The sequence below is a fragment of the Adiantum capillus-veneris genome, chromosome 12 (assembly GCF_014529385.1).
Source record: "Adiantum capillus-veneris isolate H3 chromosome 12, ASM1452938v2, whole genome shotgun sequence".
NCBI classification, from domain to species: Eukaryota; Viridiplantae; Streptophyta; class Polypodiopsida; order Polypodiales; family Pteridaceae; genus Adiantum; species Adiantum capillus-veneris.
The window spans coordinates 64,701,633-64,720,759 of record NC_140942.1 but is presented as its reverse complement, the minus strand read 5'-3'; the positions used below and the strand labels follow the sequence as shown (position 1 = coordinate 64,720,759).

General features: G+C 40.6%; 1 protein-coding gene across 1 annotated transcript; it reads right to left on the bottom strand.

Moving 5' to 3' along the window:
* Nucleotides 1–11,107: 11,107 nt before the first annotated feature.
* On the bottom strand, nt 11,108–13,215 carry LQY1 (DnaJ/Hsp40 cysteine-rich domain superfamily protein). Its single transcript, XM_086525216.1, has 5 exons — nt 12,935–13,215; nt 12,474–12,557; nt 12,241–12,292; nt 11,926–12,082; nt 11,108–11,378 (listed from the first exon to the last, which is right to left on the bottom strand). Exons 1-5 carry the CDS (start codon nt 13,154–13,156, stop codon nt 11,357–11,359), a joined length of 537 nt encoding a protein of 178 aa, XP_086381342.1. The 5' UTR covers nt 13,157–13,215; the 3' UTR covers nt 11,108–11,356.
* Between the last annotated feature and the right edge of the window lie 5,912 nt (nt 13,216–19,127).

The following is a 19,127-nucleotide window of genomic DNA, read 5'->3' as shown; positions in this document are numbered from 1 at the left end:
ACTTTGACTTACATATTAATCAAGGCAACAAGGCAATGCTACATATTAACCAAGGCAGCATAGCAGTAGCTCAGCATTGTTCTCCAATAGCCGTCATTGGTCCGCATTCCAAAGCACCACCAAGCATGACTTCTTTCTCCAATCGGACCTCTTTTCCAACACCACATTTAACATGCATATTGGCCGAGGCATTGCTTTACACATTTGTCATGTCTTCATTAGCCGGCCATGGAATACAAATCTACTGAAGTACCATCTATCAATGCACTATAAGTGATGAAATTTTGAATAAGATATCATTTTCTAGAACCTGGCTGAAGCTCAAAACTTCCCAAATGAAGAACTGATCAAGGCGACCAAAGTGGTACGGAACTGGCTCCCGATGAAACTTAAATTGGTCATATCTTGACAACCGGAACCCCGATTGACAAATTGGAAAGACCAACACGCTCCTCAAAGTGAGCTTTAGGCCCATGAATTCATATCATTTTTGACCCATTATCAGCAGCTAGTACGGATCTGCTACTAACTCAAATTTCAAACTGACATAACTTCCTATCTGTAGCTCCGATTGACGAGCCGTAAAGACAGGCCTATAGAGCACTTCAAGTACTACAACTTTGATCAATAAAATCCTAGCTATGACCACTTCAAGCATACTCACTATTAGCATTACCAAGACATCTTTTGGCCCTTAGAGCCGCATCTGGCATATTTTTTGCTTAAAATTGGCTTGTTAGCAAGCCCTTATTACTGCTGAATAATCATGTAGGATTCAAATAAACCTAATTGTTATCCCTTTACTCATTTTCTTGTCATGGAAGCGGAGTTGCAAGACAACGGTACTTTCTACACGCCGAAAGCGGTATATCAACGGGAAGGTACTACCCCTCATCGTCTTGGGTCACGCCATACCAAGGCTGTGGGATGGAGCTAGGGAATACCAAGGTGCTTTGGAGGTGTATGGTGCACCCATCATCAACAACGTACCAAGATTTTGTCAGTATATTCAGCAACAGTCAAATGTATGGGACCTCCCATCCACAGGCTGACCGGTTTTTATCTCGATGTGGCAGGACGTGCAAAGGTGCATTGGTCCATAGATTGAAACGACACTCTAAACCGTGTATACATTGATCTCCTATCATGTTCCGTCCAGCCCAGCAAGTGTGCTTGCTGCTGATGAATAGCAAGACAATAAAGAAACAAAGCACAAGATCGGCGATGTTGAGTACATGCCATTGGTTCACAAGATAGGGGTGACAACAATTGCATGACACCATCTATTGAGTTTGTGCCTTCATTGTTTTGCTTTATTCTATTCAAATGAGCATCTCTAAATAGAAATGCCGATGATTTTGCTGTGTCCATCCAGGGAAGGAATGGAACGGGTTGAAGAAAGCGAGTTTTTGATGACACCAGAAGAAACGCAATCGGATGAGCTCCTAGACTAGATTGAAGACCCACGACTCGACAAGATAGAAGAATTAGCAAGACAAATTTTTTCCAGACTTTCGGGAGATACCTTGAATGACAACAGATGTTTCCGTGCAGAAGTGATAACAACAAACCCTGCTCTCAAAGATGCAATTGAAAGTTACCAAGGGGAGCTTGCTGATGTCCAGATTTATAGGCTTGAGGAGTAGATTTTTGCGTTGCGCAAGGAAGTCTCATCGTTGAATACAGAACTAAACAAACTAAACGTGCTCATAATTAGAATGTCAGTGATGCTCAGCCAGAACACCGTTGAGTAGGAAATATATATAAATAGCAGCAACATCTAGTTATTACTGACAGACATAACTTTTTGACAATGCAATACACCTCGATCGGCACTTGTAAATATTCGATAATCATTATCAAAAATTTTGTTCTTGCAATTTGTCGTTGATTGACTTCTTTGGTTGTTATCATATTCAGCTTGTGATTTATGTCCAGTAAATGGTCCGGTCACTCTTGCTCCTTGCGTCTCTCTCTGTCTCTCTTGCTCTGTCTCTCTTTCACTCAAGGACTGTTGGCAGACATGAAAGCCTTCCTAGGATGGGTTCAAATCTTGGAGCATGTTGATCTCACATCAACAGCTGCTCGCCTCCCTCGTGTCAATCGTTGATGTCTCCACCAATCCGAATAGACGCTTGCCACACTCGTCACCATGTCAGTCTGCATTTGCAATACTAAGCTAGATTGCATGGTCTCGTCGTGTTTACAGGACATGAAATCCATGCGCTAGAGGAGCGCAACCTCAATTCTAGGTCCATTCTGCCTGCCTTTTCCTCTACAAGTGCAAAGGAGTCAGAAGCACGAGCCTAATGTGATCAAGGGACACCACAGAGACAGGCCGACGCAAACACGTGGCAGCACGTGCAGGGCACGAAGGCTCTCTTTAGCAAAAAAAACGGAGAGCGATGCAAAATCTGGAGATATTCGACTTAATAAGTTCGACCGAGTAGGTGCACAACCTATATGTTTTTTGCTAGAATCAAAGAATCTTGAAGATTCCAAAGACAATGTATATTTTGTAGAAGAAGAAGAAGAAAGGGATGTCAACAATATCTACTATGAAGATGCATTGTAACGGGTTTAGAAATTACCCCAAATCAAAATTTGTAATAAGACCTATCTTCTTGCATTGATTCATCTAATGAACCATATATAGTTACCAAATGTAGCTCAAATTAAACTCCTCAATTAGAATCTATGCATTTTGTGTAAGCTTCATCTTACAAGGGTGTCTGTTGGGGTAAGACTTCAGCTTACACACTATATGTGACCAATCCGTAAGGCCAAGCATACTAGCACGAACCCCTATGTGCACAGATACAACCTTCTACATAGATTTCCTTAACACATGTTTCTTTGCTATGCACACATGCTACATATTATAGCCAAATGCTATTTTCTATAATCCACATGCTACTTTCCCTTTAGCACAAGTGGTGCATATCACTTTCTTACATTTATTATCACCTTCCATTTTGACTCTATAAAATGTCATTATGCTAAACTTGCATTCTCTCTCCTCTTTGATTCCAATCAATAAAGCAAGTTCCATTCCATTGTATTGAGTACATTTTCTATTTAATGCATTTATCTCTCTATGGACATGAGTCTCAAATAACCTTGAATGCTACGTTGTGTGATCCTCCATAGCTCCATTCTCCTTTCAACAAGGGGTGAAAAAGAAATAAGAATGCAAAAATGGTGCAGCACGTTGGTTTTTTCTTGTAGTCGAGTTAGCTTGAGTTGAGCTCTAATGACTGTTTCATTGAAATATGAAAGCATTGCAAGGATTTGGCATGTTTTTTTGGCTCCATAACTAGGTGTTTTTGCACAGGTTAGGGTTGAGGTGATGTATCATCAAGACTTCCTTCCCATGCCATTGTTCTGATGACATGACAACACACAATAAAGAGGGGCTTTATAAGGGTGCATAAAAATGAGCAAAGAAGATAATTTATTGAAGCTTTTATTATAGAGAAGATGAGGTTACAAGTAGGAGGATTAGGAAGGAAATTTTGGGGGAGGGAGGGGGAGGCGGGGTCAAGAAGGATGTGGTGGCTCCTTAATTTTGGACTACTATCAAGATCGTGTGGAAGGGTGACGAGGAAAATGAATGAGATCTCTCAAGGAGGATGAGGAGAAGGAAAAAGGGAGTAAGATTAAGATTTGGCTGGCTCCTCAAGGGTTGCTCTTGTTTGAGGGCCAATATTGCTCTCATAGTAGACAAGGAAGAGTTCTTATTTGTGCTCTCTCTCTCTCTCTCTCTCTCTCTCTCTCTCTCTCTCTCTCTCTCTCTCTCTCTCTCTCTCTCTCTCTCTCTCTCTAAGTTTCTTGAGGAGGAAGAAGAAAGAGGTCTCTTAGAGGTGATGAAGGACAAAAAAACAATGGACAAGGAAAATTGTCGTTCATTATTAAGGGAGCTCTTGCAATGGAGAAGAAGAGAGGAGGAGAACTCCATTGATTTTCACACTCTTTCTATTTTTCTTTATCTCTTGATATCAGAAAAGACTATCATATTCATGTTGAAGTAGTTTTCTCTGGAGTTTTGTGTTTGTGTGAACCAAAAGGGCACAACACTATGTTGTTCTAATTGGATTAATACTTGACAATTGATTTATTTACGATTAGGATTGAGCCTATATTAATTGATTGGGTTTTGATTTTTGTTTTGGGATTACACAATTGAGGTGTACACTGATCTGCATGCATATATGAACTTTGGATATAAAAAATCATTAGTTGGAAGCGGTTATCGATTACAAGCTCAAATTCTATTTTATGTCTCTGTTATATGCTACTATTAGCATTAACCTATATTGTACTTCTTTTCCATTGCTCTTCCAATTCTCTCAATTCTTTATTAATTTTTATAATTAGGTGCTAGATTGGTTATATTTGCATCCTTTTCCATTGCTCTTCAAATCCTCTCAATTCTTTATTAATTTTTATAATTAGGTGCTAGATTGGTTATATTTGCATCCTATTCTCTCATTGCTTGCTTAAGGTATTCTCTAATCATAACCAAAGACTCGACGCCTACATGATCTCCCCTAGAGAACATGAAGCAACAGAGAAAAAGGTAAATGTTGTTGTGGAAGTAATGTTAGATGATGTATTCTCTAATCATAACCAAAGACTCGACGCCTACATGATCTCCCCTAGAGAACATGAAGCAACACAGAAAAAGGTAGATGTTGTTGTGGAAGTAATGTTAGATGGTGTACACATTGAGTGAAAAGTCTTTGAGTGTTATGTTCTAGAGGGATACTCTGCATGTTATAATATAGAAATGCAGCCATGATGTGTAGCAAAGGAGCTTATGATTGCATCATTTGTGTAGTCAATATTTTCATATTTATGTGAACAGATAGAATATTATTCCAGAGAATATGAAACATATTGGAAGTATTTCAAAGAAATTTTTTTTGCAAGAAAGCGGTAATTATATGGCTAAGAAAGTTCAAAAAAAGTGAAAAGCAGTGATAGATGACTGTATTCTAAAGGATTATGCATTTTTACATGCAAAGATGAGGATGTAGTAAAAGTTATTTACAATTTCTCTTTGGAGTCCTTACATCATGTTTGTATGTCTGGGTGTGGAGCTATAAAGTTTCACGTTTTTAGACAAATCTAGAGAGACATTAATGGATGCTAGCATAAATCAAAGGGATAGCAAACAAAATCAAGCTATGCAAATTAAAGAGCCACAAAATAATGTCAGCAAACCAGTAACCATAGATAACATACACGTTGGCATGAATGCTAGACAAAGGGAAACTATGAAAATTCAAGGTTTTCATAGTGATGATAAGGATGATCTTCTGAAGCCAATGAAAGCTAAATAGGATGAAGAACCTTATTTACAAATGGTGATTGATATCTTTGATCCTTCAAGTTTCTTACTAATAGTTCAATTTTGACTATCAGATGCAAATAGAATAGATCTATTTGTTTGTCAAGTTTGTCTAGATAACCTTTTTATCATATGTATCTCTTTTGAGAAATATATGGTCATTATTTTACAACTTTACCACTCTCATTACAATTAATCTCTTGTAGTTTGCTCTTTAATCCCACCATGAGCGGGACCCTAGTGTTTCAACAAATATCAGAGCGTAAACTAGGTTAGTATCTCCTAATCTAGATTCAATCCTCGGCATCTTACTTCCCCCTATTTTAAACATTCTAATCACACTCCCCCTTGCTTATATTGATTGAATACACCCCCCCCTTTGCATTTGCATTGTTTAGCCTTGCATAGCTTTGTGTCGTTTCACCCTCTAGCTTTAGCAATAAGTGCTTACATATTGCTTGCAAAACCCCTCTTGTTAATCATCTCCCTAATTAAGATTAGTCTTTAAGAGTGGATACCCTTTTATAATCTACTTTACCTTGGGCTCAAAATTCCAATTCAAAGCTTCACACACAAATATTTTTATAGAAAGCTAAGGCTACTTGATAAGAGATTTTGTTAGAGCTATTAAGCTCTGGGTTTCGAGGTGGTTTGTTTATTAAAGTGCTCTTTGGAATTTGTTGCATAAAAGGTTTCATAGTTTGTTCCTGAAGGTCAAGGACAATCAAGGCCACGAGGCCAATTGGTTAATTGAAAGATCCATGAGGCAGTCAATGGTACCCCCTTGCTAAGTCTCAGCTCACCCATGTCATCAAAAACCTCTTGCCAAGTTCAACCTACTTGCAATCAATGCTTCTTGCCACTATCAACTTGCAACTCTACCCTATCATTAACCCACAATGAGATCTATTGTCATTTGTTGTTGCGCTACCTTGATATTGTACCATCAATAGCTATTTTGGTTCCTCCCATCTCTCCATTTGCAATCTATTGCTCATCGCTCGTGCACCCAGGCCCAAGGAAGTGAGCCACCAATGGTGTCCAACCTATCAATGTGCATGCATGGGTCCCTCATGTCTCCTCCCTTGCATATTTCCCACTTCCAAGTGGCTAAGGGAGCATTTTCACTAGTCAAATATTTGTTTTTAAATTAAAAGGGGCACATCATTTTTGCTAAGTGGACATTCACATGCGGCACTAAAAGAATGTGATATATACCATCTTGGCAGCAGCACAAACTTTTTTTGTGGTCATCAAAGGACAGCAAAGTGTTTGAAGATTTAACAAAGGCATCATCTACATTGGCACTCTGACATTAGAGGCACTCATTTGAATCACATGTTGTTTTGTAGCCTACACTTTGTTGACATCATCGCTTGTGTCACATGAAGAAGCTCTCTCGACTCCTATAAAAGAAGCCCCATCCACACACTTTTTACCCCAAAACTTTGAGCCATGTTTATAATCATGATTTGAATTTAGTTTTTGATTAATTTAGTTCATGATTTTCTACTCTCATTAGTCTTAAAATTTTGTAATTATTTCTGTAATCCCATGATGAATAGGGGCTTATTATTTTTGCTATAGCTAGGTTCCTTTCAAAAGAGTTGGTGGGTCCTGCATTCCAACATGAATTTTTGTTATCTCACCTGATTGCCTAAGGTTATCAAAACAAAGTACAATGAGCCACAAAAATAGGAGATACAAAACCTGGATACAAATTTACCAATGTGCAATGAACGTGAGTGATAGGAAGGGGTAATCATCCACCCATTATACAAATCTCTTGTGCAAGAGATATCTTCAGACAAATCCCACCCCACATTTTTTAGAGAGTAGGGTAGAGGGGTCAGTTGTGAGACGAGTGCCAATAATATCACGCAACACCCCCCTAAAGAAGCACAGTAGTGCTTGGATTGTTGGCATACAAAATATGATGTGGGATCTTACTATTCATGGAAACCAAGGTTCACTAATGTTTCACCTTTCTTTGTGGATAAGAGCATATCAAGATGTAATTGTCCTTGTAGTTCATAGACATCAATATGCCATAAATATGGAAACGTTTCAGTAACCACATCAATCACCTGAAGTCCCTTTTGGGAGATTTATCTTTCTTTGCCATTTAGGAGCCTATAAAACATACAACAATAAAGCACTAGTCCACATTACCTCAAATTATTGTAACTTGTAGCTTAACTTTTTGACCATGTGGACAAAAGTCACTCACTTAGATTTTCCCATGGGATTGAGCTTTGTCCACATGGTTAAAAGAGAACTCACCAAGTTTTCTCCACATGGTCAAAAGCTAAGAGAGCAAGAAGTAAGGGAAGCTCCTATATAAAGCAGCCATATATTTCCTTTGTGTGTGTGTGTGTGTGTGTGTGTGTGTGTGTGTGTGTGTGTGTGTGTGTGTGTGTGTGTGTGAGAGAGAGAGAGAGAGAGAGAGAGAGAAAGAGAGGAGGGAGAGGACCAAACTCACACACTTAGGTTTTGATCAAGTCAAAAATCTCACTCACTTAGGTAGAGTGCAGAAACATCCTTACAAAAAATTGTCCATGTGGTCAAAAGTGAGAGATAAAGGGGGGATAGAGAGAGGGATGAGAAATCCATGGACAAATTTAAGACAGACATGGAGAAAGTACATAACTTAGAAATGGATTTGTAAGAGCATGGGAATTTGCAACCATCACTCTTCATTTTGCTTCTAAGACCAAAACACAAATTTGAGTCTGTCTCCTCATGTTTAGGATAATGTTTTTTCTCTTATCTCTCCACATCAAATAACTGCTCTAGGACTAATTACCATGACCCCCGAGGGCTTATTGAGCCTCTCGAGGGCCCCAAAATACACCTACACACTCCCAAACATCCCACCTTTTCTTTGTGACTATTTTACTTTCCTATCCTCACAAACACTCCTTCACCATTACACACTTTACTCGTAGTAGTATTAAGAAAATTGGCTATCGATACCATGCATATACCTATACGTTTCACATTTCTCTACCATAATCCGCCTCTCTTTTGCTTCTCTCTCTCTCTCTCTCTCTCTCTCTCTCTCTCTCTCTCTCTCTCTCTCTCTCTCTCTCTCTCTCTCTCTACGATGCGCACACGGGAGTGAACGAACAAAAAACAATGGCATGTTAGCATGCTCCTATCCAGATAGGGAACATTTTCATTATGATCGAGCAACTCTTGGGGAGTTGAGAGGAGTCGATTGTTTGGAACATCTCCAATCCAAATGGCAAGAGTTTATAGGATTGGCTGGAAAGCATCTACACAGCCTCTGCACGAGACCTCCTACAAAAATTGCTCTGCGTGTCAAATTTTCCGCTCCGAACGTAGGCATGTGTGTAGGGCATCATTTGATCAACAAATTCATCATCGATTCAACATGTGTACGTGCCCTCTTAGCGATGGATTATCAATCAACCGCAAAGTCTCTCCTCAAAAGATAAGAAATTGCATCCACACATAACCTTTTGGAACCTACTATGCTGCTTTTTCATCTCTTGTCCTACTACAACACTCAAGTGGATACCACAATTCAATTTCATATAGGCCAAATCCATTATAGCTCAATGTTCACACATTGGGCTTGATGGCACCATCATGAGCCTATGCGTTCAGTTATGTTGATGAGTGTAGTAGGCAAGCCAAAGAGGGTGTAGATATTTGCAACATGATGTTGTAGGGTTTGGTGATGAGTGTTAAAGGTGGGGAGAAGGGGACATAGATACATACATCATGGTTCTTGAGGGTGGAAACCTTAGTGTGCTATAATCTTTGAGAATCTTGAAAGGTGTTGGATTTATTTTTTAGCGAGTAACAGTAGTAGGTGCCCCTTAAGTGTATAAATTTTTCCCCCAACAGATGGAAGAGAGTAATTCAACCCAATCTTGCTAATTTCCCTTCCTATATATTCTACCATTTTAAATACCCTTGCAATTATATATTGTACAAGTTCATCATGGAAATACTTACTAGAATTCTAACTATTACTAACCTTAATCCTGACCGTACCATCTACTTTTCACCTAAATCACTTAATTTTCAAAGGAAGCTTTGCATTGTAATTACTTGTGATTAATCAAACCCTAACCAATCCAATATCTATAAAAAGAGGGCTTGCTTTGAAGAAGTGCAAGAAGCAAGAGACCTATGCATTTTGCCCACGCTAATATGCTAGTGTAGTGAGTGCAATTGCCAAGCTTGGTCTCAATGACTACTTCCAACTATATTGTTACCTCTTTTGAAGATACTTGCTTAGAGATTTCAAAGTGCTCAGAGAGAGAGAGAGAGAGAGAGAGAGAGAGAGAGAGAGAGTACATTCACGAACTCATAGGTGTGTCGTGTGTGCTCATTGTCAATGTTGCTCTTCCTTCGTGAATGACCTGTCTTGCTTATAAGGCTAAGTGACAATGACCAAAATCTATCTAAGGCCTCTGCTATCCTAGCTCTCTTGTCGCCCCTGCAAAACTTCAATGATTTTGTATTTTTTCCTTTTTTGGGTTTTCCTCCTTGTGTGTTGTTCCTCCTTGAAGGTGGGACTAGCTCTCTTTACGAGGTCCTCTATAGCAACAGGTCCTTTGAATTGAGTCCATGATTCCCTCGTGTTAGCTACAATTCTTGACAAGCCACCTCGAGAAAATGATTTCATGGAACCAGCTTTGGATACTTCTTACCCCTCTTTGTAAGAACTTAAAAACAAATTTGAGGACAGTCTTAGTTAAGTGTGGACTTTTCAACTGAAAATCTGAGGCAGACTCGTATCCTTCTTGCAAAAACTCGACACGGTCATCTTTTCACTTGAGCATATCTCCTTAGTCCACTGTTCATTGATATCCAACTTCCAGTCTATTTGGGTTTTAGTAACACATTGAACTCTTGGAAGCAATTGTGGGCCATTCGAAAAAAAAGCTAGTTGATTAGTGCAATGTGGCAAGCTAATATTGGCAAATTTTTGCCATTCTATATCTTGTAAGAGTCTCAATAACTATGCATTTTCCTTCAAAATTCACTAGCTGCCAATTGATGAAGTCCTTGTCACGTTCACTTATTTTCTCACCTCCTTGGAATGTCCAAAGGTTTCGAGGTAGAGAGAGAGAATTTTCTTCGTGAATGACAAGAGGGTAGCCAGCTACCCCTTGAGAGGTAGCAAAAGTACCTCTGAAAGACTACTCATATCCTCCATAAATCGACAATACAGGACTTGGGCAAAGGTAGATTCGCTATATCCAAAACTTGTTCAAATGGAAAATGGCCGCCTCAAATTTTTGCAAGGACTTCAGTTTAAAGTTCAAATTTATGTACAATTTTCCATCTCAAATAACTCATAAGGATCCAAATCCAGTACACCTCTCCTAGGGTAAAGAGTAGAACTTCCCACTGAAGAGTTTGTGTCATCCTCGGCCTTGATAGTCTTGTCATTACACATAAAAATAAAAGGAAGAGGTGGACTATATGTTGCTCTCTCACTGGCTTTAGCCCTCTAATGAATGAAACGACCAAAGGCTTAACCTCGTTGTAGCATAACTGTGAAGGGAATGTAACCTTAAGGCCTAGCTCCCAGAAAAACAGACAGAGCGCATGAAAAAGACTTGCTGAGTAAACAATAAGCACACACCTCCTATTCCTTAAAATAGTAGCTTTATGCATGCACCCCCTATGAACATCGGGACAAAAAACACATAAGGCAGTGTCTCTGAAGAGTCACCATTGCTGATCCCCTGACATAAGCAAGTCCAGATAGCCAATAAATTCTAATACCACTTCACAAGCACATATGAGAGATTCCACAAGAAATGAGCAGATTACAAATGTGATGTGTTGTACAGAGGCCTCCTTGAAGCCGGTGATTGTAAACCTCGTGCTTCTTGACTCTACAATTGAAAGAATGTTCCGAGTCAGAAAAGGGTAGAGCTTCCGACCTAAGTCTTTCACAATCACCGCCAAGGAGGCAGCTTTCTGACTTCCTGGAGTGAAGGATTGACGGCACATTTAATCATCATCTTTGAATTCCCTGTCCATGTAATGAGAGCTTATCAGACAAATTGCCAAAAATGCAATTAAACTAGCGCAGAAGCACAAATGTTGCTTATCCTCCTTCGTGCTTAAACTTTTGAGCTCCTAGATATGGTGTGATATGGTGTACACCATATCAAGGAGCATTTCAATGTATGCGTCAGTATATGCATCTATATGAGCGTCCATATCACAATCGTTCTCACGGTCGTTAATACCGACGCATGTATCGATGCTCATACCAACTCCGCGGGGTGACCCCAAAAGGGTCGGGTGCTGAGCATCAGCACCTTGTGTAGGCCTAGAAGTGTGTAACATAAATCCTTCTTTGCTATTGGAATAGTCTTTCACAATGTACAGCCATAAAAACAAATGTCAACTATGTGTACGAGGTTGTGCTCTTTCAAACTAAATCCCTTGCTTCTTAGTTCATGACCAATAGAGCTCGTAGCTGAAACAAACCTTCACCTTCAAAAGGATTATTGTCTGACCTTGCATTAAGACATGCTATTCACTTAAAAAGAATCACTGGGTATAAGACTTGCCTGCGATCCAAGTAGCGTGGCTGTACTCCTGAGCCTTGGCACGTTGTGCAAGTCATTGATCCGGCCCCCTCACAATTGACACATTTTGAGACTTCCTTTTCACCAGCACCAAGCTCTACAGTTATATTTCCTGCTCCTAAGCAGAACCTGCACGTTTCTGCAGAACAAAGGATACCCCATCAGAAAAATTGCCACAAAAAATAACATGACTACTTTGATATGGTATCACCTAAGCACAAAAAAGGCGGTTTTCATCTCAACAAGTACACAAATGTCTTTTTTTCTGCTTAGGGATGGTTATAACTAACTACATACGGGCCCCGCTGCCTGCACATGGAAAACAAGGTTGGTCATTTTCGCGCATCGCCTGTGCCAAAAGGAGAGACAAAGTAAGAACACCATTCCGACTGACTAGAAAAAGCACTGAAACACGAGTGTATCATACCAGATAATGTGGTCAAATAGAGGCAAAACAGAGAACAGAACTATTGACACCAACGATAAGCAACAATTGTCACAAACATTAAGACTGGGTTTGACAGTATTACAGAGCTTTTCATCTGTGTCTCATAGAAGACTGGGACTCCAATACCCACAGCAATTCCCGCTAATCCTGCTGAAATAGCCACAATCTGAAAAAATAAGAGCACACATAACCTTTGAGATATGTAACAATGTGCCTCAGCTTGTGGATGGAGATGCTTCCGGAATACATTCTACGCATTCAAACAACACTATGGCTATGACTATGCCAAAAGAATTTTGATGTTTTCAGTTCTTTCATTCCGCACGCAATGGGTGAAAGCGATTACAAAAACAAGAAGCAATGATTCATGAAAGATGCATTACTACAGAATGCATTTGCCCATGAACATTCCGCTGCTTTTCAAGCAGAAAATCTGGATCAAACCCTGAATGACTACCCTCCCCAATCTACCTGAAAATGCAGTACTCCTCTCGGTTCTGAAACGCATGCATGGCAGCTTAGAGTTGCAGAGACGTTACTTACAGTGTCTTGATCGAACTCAAGAGCTCGGATCGCTGAAGGCACGCGTTGCTGCGAGGTGCGCTGCTGTGCAGGCGTGCGAAGAGAAAGGGGAGCACGAGGTAGAAACGACGAGGAGAGGCGAGATGTGCATGCTGAGGCAGCGTCCGTCGCCATTGCTGAGTCGCCCACGGCGAGGATCACAGAGGAATGCGAGCACTGATGAGTGGCCATCGCGCCCACCATACCTTGCTGGCTATGGCAACGTCACAAGAGATCCCGGACTACCATTTACCCACAGATATGAATCGATTGACGAGAAAGGTTGCTGTATTGTGTTCTCGCCAAAGGCTCATTCTGGATAGGATGGGGCCCGGCTTACTTACTGTCCCACGAGGCACGATCCTGACCGTTCAAATCCTCGATGCAAATGTGGGGCATCCTACACACATGCTTCCTAGGCCTCCAATGTTGCAAAGAATATGAACATGAAGGTTTCACGCAGTCTTGCTTGTCGTGATAACTTTTATCAAGATATAATAAAATACTATACTGGTAGGTTCTCCAATTTATTAGCTGGAATCTGCCTAGATGCCATTCGATGGAAGCTTTCCCTTCACAGTTACACCCCATCAAAACTGAATAGCCTGGATTCAAACTTTTGACAGATCATGATAAAGAGAGAGTCGACCGCATGTCTAAGCCATCCAAACACATTAAACGCTGCACCGTTGGAAGCCCCTCATTTTACAAAACATATGCCACCCCCCAATGCAGTAATGGTCAACCTGCTCGCGACCAGTCCCTCCCCAAAACACCTCTTGCGCTTCCCCTCCCTCCGCCTTGCTGATGTCGACGAACTGCGTCCCCAATGCATCCCAACTGCTGCCCACGCACTCTGCAGACCCCTTCATTTGCGTTTGCTTTCGATAGGGCATCACCCACGCGCGTGCCAGTGGGAGCAGAAGGAACATAGGCACTACGAGAGAGAGAGAGAGAGAGAGAGAGAGAGAGAGAGAGAGAGAGCATCGTCGCTACACGTGTGTGATACATGCGAAAGAGATCTTCCATGTAGCTTGAAAGAACGAGAGCTACCATGTAGAATCTTGCCAGATTAGCATTAATTCGACCTTTTTCAAGATTGTGACCACATACTATTGCAAAAAAAAATCAGCAAATAACGTATCAAGATGAACATAAAAGATTTTCTCTAAACATATTTTCTTATGTGAAAATTATTTTGTAATTGTTACATTACAATCAAATACTCTTATTTTTTGTGTAAAGCACTAGGGCAAAGTGCAATGTATACAACAAGATAGAGCACTCAACTTTCACTTAAACAAGTACGCACCTCAAAAAGATGAACTACGAACAAAAGTAGACCAATAGTAAACTTTCCATACCGTAGAGCTTGAATTTCTCTATGATAATTTGAAATTCAAGTATGTGCCATGGCCATGTAAATTTGTTTGTTTAATTTCATATTCAAGTCCTTGTCACAACAATATTAGGCAAATCTTGTAATCAACATGTTCCGAGAGACTACATTTCGGATAGAAAGCTTGTTTAGAACTTTTGTATGACTTGTATGACTTTAGTTTCTGTGGTTGATGCCATTTTGAAGAGTTAGGATTTATGTCATCTTAATCCATCATGCTTCCATCTCTGTATTCATCATCATTGTCACTGCCATCGTACCTATTATACCTATCCTTGCAATTATCGTACTCTCTGCGAATTGTTTGTTCATAGCATCCATGTGGCTACAATCCCTTCTATATCAAATTTCACCTTCTTTGTCATAGTCTCTTCGTCTTTCATACTTCTTTCATGTCGATCATGTGGCTACAATCTGTCATATATCAAATTTCATCCTCTTTGTCATAGTCTTCGTCTTTCATACTTCTCTCATGTCAATCATGTCCATCCCCATCTCCATCCTTATGTAGATCATGTTGAGGCGTTTGATAAACCTTTTTTGCTTCTCACTCTTCTAGGCAATGTAGATGATGGCCTCTACTAACCCTTTCCCAAAACAGACGATGTTGACTTCTAGGCTCTGTGTAGCATGAGCTTCTCAATGCAAGCTGTTTATTGTTACCGTCGTTGCTTTATTCTTGGAGGTTGTGTGATAAATTAAAAGTGTTCACGTGACTACTGATAGAATTGGAAAAAGCGCTCCGTAAAAGAGATGGATGCAAGCGATTTAATCATTGAAATTAAGTGGGCTTCACCATTGTCGTCTTTGCATCAAACATGGATGACATGATCTAGAGTACCTTCTTTCACATATCATGGTCCCTTGCCCATGGAGCTACTGCCAACATCAACAAAAATTTACTCATGCTTCCCCAATGTTGACGATAGACTACAATAACAGGGAAACACCGTTCTATCTACCCAGTGTAAGAGGAAGGAGACTCTAAGAGTCTAGAGAAATACAAGTGGCATATATGTTGTGCAAGATACTTTTCTCTCCATTTCTATTTTCTCCACAAGCTATCCCCTCCCCTCATCTCAAAACATTCCAAACTTGTGTTTTTTTCATTGCAAAGTACTGTAGACAACTCAGGTGGCTAAGAATCTCATCGAAAATTTTTGCCCACGTCAACATCTTGCATAATTCCACGTGCATTCAAGATGTAAGCATAGCCTTCAAGACCAAAGCACAGGTGATTACATCTGGAGAGACACCCTCACTTTGCATCTGCTGAAAATATCCCAGAGCTTCCTGGCCTTGCCCCTATTCCGCATATCTTGCAATCAATGCATCCTTACGCACTTTTTGTACTTTTTGAAGTAAACCATATTTGGCATACATGTCGACCAAGACAATGCCAAGCACAATGTAAGGACATGGGTCCTACGGGCAAGGCCACCGGCACGGCCGGACAGTGTGTACGCTAGGGGAAGGCTATAAGTTAGCACGGTTGGGTGGAGACTAGCACACGCATTACCACCGTCCTTTCACTGCTATCTGAGCTATTTTTGGGAGGAGGCGAAAAGCGGGCTGCATGTGCGTGCGACGCGTTGCTTCTCTCCCATGTTCCACAGAAAGCGACGTCTCCGCTGTGCAGCAAAAAGAAGACGGGCACAATTTTCGGTGCGCAACGTGCGTGGATAGACAATGACAACCGACCTACGCCCTCCACAACACACAACCGAGGCAAACTTGATCGGCAACTTGATGGCACCGAGGCTCCAATGGCCACACACATAGGAAGGTCCGCTTAACCCTTGCATGAAGTAGGGTTGAACCCACCCCATGAGGGCTAGAGGCCAACACTTTACCATCAAGCTATTGACCCTTGCTCTATATAACAAGGAAAGATAGCATACTTGTGTCAAAAGGAAAACTAGAAGGAAAGGGAAAGCTTCAAACTTCAAGGAAGTAGCTTCACCCTTCTTTTTCACTTCTTGGAGGAAGGCAAGTTTTCCCAAAAAAAAAAAAATCCTCAAGGAGGTAGCTTCAAAGTGAACAAAAGCCTTCACAAAAACGACGGGTTTTTGTGAAGAATCAACAAAGGTGTTCTTACAACGAACGACAAGTGAAGCGCTCAAATTCCTGCAAGGCAAGGTTCGCATGCAATGCAAATCGAAGAGCATACAAAACACAAAGACTTCAATTTCACAAGGTACAAGTTGTCGTTTTTTTTTTTTTCTCTCTTTGCATTAGTGTGTGTTTACCATGGCCAGTGAGGATATCCCACCTACACACACGTTTGATTTTGAGCACGTAGATCAAAATCAGGGCACCACGGGTGCGACTGTCACACTGATATGCATGATGATGATAATCTAGGAGATCATGGCCTTGTAGATATGGCTGCTTTCAAGACTTTGGAAAATCGCAAAAGCGTACTTGAACGCAACCTCTCTGCACTTAATGCAAATGTTATCAATCTTATGGAGTTACTTGTGAAATTTATGAATTCACAGACGACTCAAGGAGCCACAAGTAGCACAGTTCAAGGGAACCAAGCTCGCACGACTCAAGGAGTCCAAGAGACAAGTGCTGCAAAAGGTAGTAATGCATTACTTAAGAATATCACCATTCTTGAGTTTCACGGGGAAGAGCGTGATCGCAACAAGGATGTGGGCAATACATTCTTACACAAATGGAGTGATATTCATAGATTGAGACACACCGTGGATATAAAGACGGCTGTGAAAACAAGTCTATCTCTTAAAGGCAAAGCCTTTAAGTGGCGGATGACATTTCCAATAGATGCCCGTCCTCCATCTTAGGCTGCGTTTCAAGCTTCTTTCTCCAAAGCGTTTCTGGACTCCAATGAAGAAGATAAGAATTGGTTAGCATGGAATGTATGCCGCATGTCTGGCCTCTCTCGCACACAGTACCTTTCGAAGTATCGGGAAATCATATTAAAACTAGAAGGTCTAGATGAATTCCAAAAGATACGGGTTTTAACAGGGGTCTTGACAAAGACTATCGTCTTCATGTCAAGACCCAACATCCAAAAACTTTGGAAGAAGCCATCAGTCATGCCCAAAGATATGATGATGACCAAGAGAGGAAAGGAAATGTTCCCTACACTAAGAATAATTTTTCTAAGAGTAATGTGGCTAAGAGCCAATGGCAAGGTAGATCTCCCACATGTTCCAAGAGGAATAAGAGACAATCTACCTCTCCACACCCACAAGAGGCTAAGAAGCCTAAGCACTCACGAGATACTCCATGTGGGTCTCTCAGCACTAGGCAAAGAAAAGGCCATGCACACGGTGCAACGCCTCACATTAGATTCATCTCCTAAATATTGTGTTGTAGAGGTTCTTCGTATGGAAGAAAAGCACACGTGTTGTGTGCTTGCTTCAATTTGGCAGCCCACCTTCGGCCCCCATGATTTGATTCGCATGCATGACACTATTAACGGACAACGTGTTCATATTTTAGTGGATGATGGTGCAATTCATAACTTCTTGAACTATAAGCTAGTCAAGAAATTGAAGCTTACACAGACTCCCTGCTCTCATAAGTATGTGGTGGAGCAGATGTCTGGGAATGATAAAGAAGTATGGGACACGGTAGTTCAAGGGGTTGAGCTTATTGTTCAATATCATATAATGACCCTTGACTTCCAAGTTATGAACATGGACCATGCTGATATAGTTTTAAGACGGGAGTGGCTACATGGTTTAGGAAACACATTGCACACTAGTTATGAACACAACTCCTTATCCTTTATGGCCAATGGTAAACATGTGCTTTTTCTTGGTGAGAAAAATATACCATCTGCACCTCTTATAAGTACAGCTGAGCTTTCTATTTTGCAGAAAGTAGATTTAATAGATGAAGTCTTTTTGTGTTACTGCTTGTCTCCAAGTCTTGTGAATTCTCAAGAGCAAAGTGCGGTGAATTCTAGTAATGGTATGCAAAGTGCAATGTATTTCAATGGTATGCAAAGTGCAATGAATTCTACTGATAAACAGAGTGCTAACAAATCTAACAAGAAAAGTGCTCTCAATTTTAATTCTATAGAGCAACATGTAGCTGTTGTAAAACAAACATTACAGGAATTACAAGATTCTCCATCCCAGCATAACTCTAGTTTACTTTCTCCTTTTGCACGGCAAAAGCTAACTCGCTTACTCATGGAGTATAGTGATGTGTTCTCAAGTGATTTACCACCAGGCTTACCCCCTACACATGATGTGCAACATGGCACAGATGCCTTGCCAGGCACTAAACCGGTGAGTAAACCACCTTATCGTATGAGTGCTAAAGAAGCCAAGGAGGTTGAGAGTCAGTTGGCTCACTACCTCACTCGTGGTATCATTAGACCTAGCACTTCGCCTTGGGTATCACCAATTCTATTGGTAAAAAAGAAAAATGGTACTATGCGCATATGCGTAGATTATTGCGGATTAAACGCGATAACCATCAAGAACAAGTATCCTCTACCTCGAGCGGATGAGTTGTTTGATCAACTCCATGGGGCAAGATACTATACAAAGATAGATCTTCGTTCAGGATACCACCAAGTACGTATCCTACTACAAGATATCTCCAAAACTGCCTTTAGAACACGGTTCGCGCATTTTGAATTTTTGGTTATGCCTTTTGGTCTAACCAATGCTCCAGCTACATTTATGACACTCAAGGATAGTGTCTTACGTCCCTATCTTGGAAAATTTGTTGTGGTTTTCCTTGATGACATTCTCATTTATAGTAAGACTAAAGATGAACACATAGAAC